The 4157-nt window shown below is 45.9% G+C and overlaps 1 protein-coding gene across 1 annotated transcript in view; it reads right to left on the bottom strand.

Moving 5' to 3' along the window:
* The window catches only part of axin2 (axin 2 (conductin, axil)), a gene marked incomplete at its 3' end in the record, with an annotated part of 17391 nt that extends 13590 nt beyond the window's left edge, over positions 1–3801 (bottom strand). The window contains exons 1-2 of the mRNA XM_080856434.1: positions 3699–3801; positions 1404–2339 (exon numbers count right to left, since the gene is read on the bottom strand). Of these exons, the coding sequence (XP_080712560.1) occupies positions 1404–2230 (827 nt within the window). The 5' untranslated portion in view covers positions 2231–2339; positions 3699–3801. The remainder of the gene's footprint in view (positions 1–1403; positions 2340–3698) is intronic.
* Positions 3802–4157: the final 356 nt, after the last annotated feature.

Below are 4157 nucleotides of genomic sequence, written 5' to 3'. Positions count from 1 at the left end.
CTCTCTCTAATCTTTCTCCCTCACTCTCCCTGTCTTTTCTTCCATCATCTCCTCTATGTTTCTCTCCCTCCCTCTCCCTGTTGCCTGGTCCTACTGTGAGGGGCAGGGTTCCCTTTCTCTCCCTGGTCAAGGAGGTGTGGAGATGAGAGTCTAGCCTCAGAAATAAAAACATGAACTCAAAAAAAGAGCGAGCTGAGCACAGGAGAGTGATCAAATCTAAAACACAATCACAGGTGAGACGGAGTGAGACAGCATCAAGCGACAGAGGTGAAAAGCGAAGAGGGACGTTTTCAGGCAAAAGCGTGTCACGGCTGACAGACAGGGACAAGACGGCTAAACAGAAGATGGGATAAAACAGGCTAGAAGTGAAAGGGTTCTGTGGGGTGAGTGTAGTGCTTAAGCCTGACACAGAGCTTGACCTTTAACAAATGCCAGAAGACCTCCTGTTTCACCAATCGCTTTGTCATTCATTCACTTTCATAAGCTGCTTCTGCTGTTTCTGTCCTTCCACTTCCTTTTCTCTATTGACATTTTACATTTTAAGACGCACACATTCCATGTGTGACACAATTAGTAATGACTTAAATCAGGGAAGGAGCAAACAGGTTCTCAGCACTTAGTTCTCCTCCTCTCTAAGGTTTCCCCAACCTATGAGTACACTGCGGAACCTTGCCCCTCACATGCTGTACCAATACGTCTGTCCTCTGTGTGTAGTTCGCACAGCATTCCCACATCCTTCCCGGATCCTGCCCTATCCTAACCTACAGCAGTTGAGTGGGTTGTAGAGCCCTGCTGTGGAATAACCATTATGGCTGCTGGAGGATGGAGGAAATTGTTTTGATGCTACCTCTAACAACGAATTAAAGCACTTATTTACTAACTGTTAAATTTGATGGAGAAGGCCAGTGGAAAGCCATTCTTTCAAGAGGTTCCATGCTTTCAGTTTGAAACCAACTTGTTTTTGTTCACCGGAGCCATGCCTGTGCGTGCACTCTCACTAAGAGAGGATCCGGTGTCTGCGGAACTATTTCAAAGTCCCGGAAACTTCGGCAGGCCAGCAGAGGGCCGCCGTGAGTGTCTGCGATTACCGGCAGAGGGTGAAGCTCTACCATTGATGTTTTTTTCATCAAGAGCTCTCCCTCTTGGCTTAATGTGAGCCAGGTGAGCTCACAGCACACTGGGCCGAGGAGGAAACTACACGCCAGGACCGGGAAATAATTGTAGGAAAAGTACACACAAAAAAATAACCTTGTTTGTCTGTAAATGTGATAGTGTGATAAATATTCAGTAATAATATAATACGCTTGAAATTCATATTCACACAGTGTCTCTATAGCATATACAAACTGATATGAAATACAATTAAACCATTGGCATTTCAACTTGAAAATCTCTTAGATTACCTGTATCCTCTGTCCAGCGCCTCCACCGCCCTCACAGAGGAAGCTGCCCGGAGGGCTTTCGCGGACAGTCCAACCATAGAGGCTAAGGCTTTGGCTTTGAAGTCACTGCAACTCCACTCCTCTTCCTCGTTAAGGGTGGGTAAGTAGCCGCACACAAGTTTGAGGCTGCCCAACCCATCCGGGCTGCCGTGAGCGGCGTTCTCGCACCCACTCCGGACATATTCGAGGTAGATGTCGGAGGTGAGAAACATCTGATAAGCGTTCTCCTCCACCGCTGTCTGAATCTCCATCTGTGCCTGATCAAACATTGATGAGTCAATTTGTTGCCTCTTCACGCTATCCCGAATAAAGGTCTTGGTCGCCGGCTTCAGCTGCTTGGCAACCACGCTGTGGTTTTCAATATATCGCTTGTAAATGGCTTTAGCCACTCGCTGTGTTTTGGTATCCTTGAGGTCCATTTGCCTGAAGCCGTTGCAGGCAAACCAAAAGTCTAGCGTGTCCACACATTTCTCTCGCTCCAGAAATCTCCGGAAAAGTTGAGCACCGTCTTGGTCACCAAGAAGCGAGAGCAAAGACTTGGTCCACCGTGCAAGGGGCGAATCCGGGGAGGCGCTTCCCTCCGGCTCCCCGAGTCCATCCTCATCCCTCCTCGCCGCGGAGCCGGGATGGGCGACTTTTACAGCGGATTTAACCGTATCCTTAAGTTTCATCACGGCGAGCTTGCAGGGGTTGTAGCATTTCGTCTCGCCCTCTTCCCCCGGGACGGGGGGGCGAGGAGCATCCTCTCTGAAGCTGGTGGCGATGGGGTCTGCGAGAGCCCTACTCATGGCTCTGAATTCGGCACCCTTGCGTTGTGTTTCCCTCCTCTGTGCTGAACTGCAATCGCCTTTCTTTCTCTCTCAAAACTGCAGGGGAGCCTGTCTGCCTGTCTTCTCTCTGAAAAAAGAAAGTATTGATCTAATCAAAATCAGATCCACCCAAACTTCAAACGCAGACCTGCATCATGAAGCCCGTCCAGATTGGTACAGGTTTTCAGAAGAGGAAACGAGATCAAACGAATTCACTAGTAGTTTTTCTATTCAACACCTATAACACCCGCTCGTAACTTTTTTCTAACGAACAGTTCTAACGAACAGAACAACAGACAACATCCCTAAATTGTAGGTTTTCTGTAGCCTTAAACGACTAAAGACAATTTCGGGCATTTTCATGTAAGATCCTAAAGGTATATCCATACGATACACTATCATAAAATGCTCACCAATTCATAACTAGTCAAGCAATTGCTCCTCTAAACACACCTTTGGCACAGGTTTAAAAGCCAACCTCATGTGCACTTCGAGACGAAAACACAAATTCAATTACATCTCAAATGAAAAGAAAAAACTCCAGCTGCAAACTCTAAAACATATCTGCGTTAAGGCTTAAGTCTTTCGGGGAATCAAATCAGGGGCGATGTCATAAGAGTCGTTTAGACTCCAAAATCCCAGGATGGGTATGCCGTCATATATATGCAATATCAAACAGTAAATGCATGTGGAGTGTAGCCTACCTTACAGAGGGAAAGCTTCATACGCCCCCATTTCCACGAGCCAAGCTTAGGATTCAGAACATTTCGTCCCCCGAGAAAATTCAGCGCAAGATCACAAGCAGCCCTATGCCGTGCGCTCTGCCGCAACACCAATGGAATGTTACAATCGCTGTTCCGACATACACTGTTTCATTAATTACTGTATCAAATCATTGATCCTACATCACCACCACTGCTAATTTATAACAATAATCCTTAACGCGACGCAGCATCAGCTCCGTCAGCCTCATCCTAAACAACTCTTTACACTTCAAACATCGCTACCCGCCACTACAAACTAGCCAATACAAATAATCGGAACGATTTTCCCATTTGGACATCATACAGCTGTTGTTGGGGTTATAATAACCAACTCTACAATCAGACTGCAAAAAGGCCAAATAACATACAACGTTTAAAAGCAGATCCCTAAGTAGCCCCGCCAATGCAGTCTTGGATCCCTGAGGGGTGGAATGTTTTCCACAAACTTATTTTTTACCAACGTAATGAACACTCTATAAGCGTACAGGAATTAAAATCAGCGACTAGTCTTTGTGATAACTATATACTTTTATTACTCTCATTATCAACAAGACCACTTTTCTACAAATATCCGTGTAACGAGGCATAAATCTCGAAGCCACATTACTTCAAAGCAAGCCAGCAGCACATCAAAGGTCCCTTCTGGGGCCATCGCAAGGAGAACATACACGATAGGAACTTACCATCGATCCACGAGTTTTAGATACTCCAAAAGTCTACAGTTTTTTCACACAAAAAATAATCCACAGTATCCAGTTAAAACGACCCGGTCTGTTTTGAGATGACACAGATTATTGGGTGAAAACATAAATGATTCTACATATAAAGAATAGTTTCCCCAGTCCTTTCCTCTGCGCTAAGCAGCCACGCCATACGGTAACTCTCCTCTGGGCGCTTCCAGCACGGACTGAGCTCTGGGTTTAAGAGCGGTCTTCAAAGTAAGCATGCCGACAGACTGGTCCAGGAAGGTACATAGAAAAAAAATGTTCCTATGCGCCTTCTCACGCGGCACAAATGGCTACAATTCCTCTTAGCTGGTTAATTATGTGCATCTAGAGTCCAATCGGAGCCAAGAGTATTTAAAGTCGGAAAAATATAATGACCGTACAGCGCACAAGAGCTTTCTGGGCAACACTTGCGAA

This window comes from Sprattus sprattus, assembly GCF_963457725.1.
Source record: "Sprattus sprattus genome assembly, chromosome: 18".
Lineage (NCBI taxonomy): Eukaryota > Metazoa > Chordata > Actinopteri > Clupeiformes > Clupeidae > Sprattus > Sprattus sprattus.
This window is presented reverse-complemented; position numbering and strand designations above follow the sequence as displayed.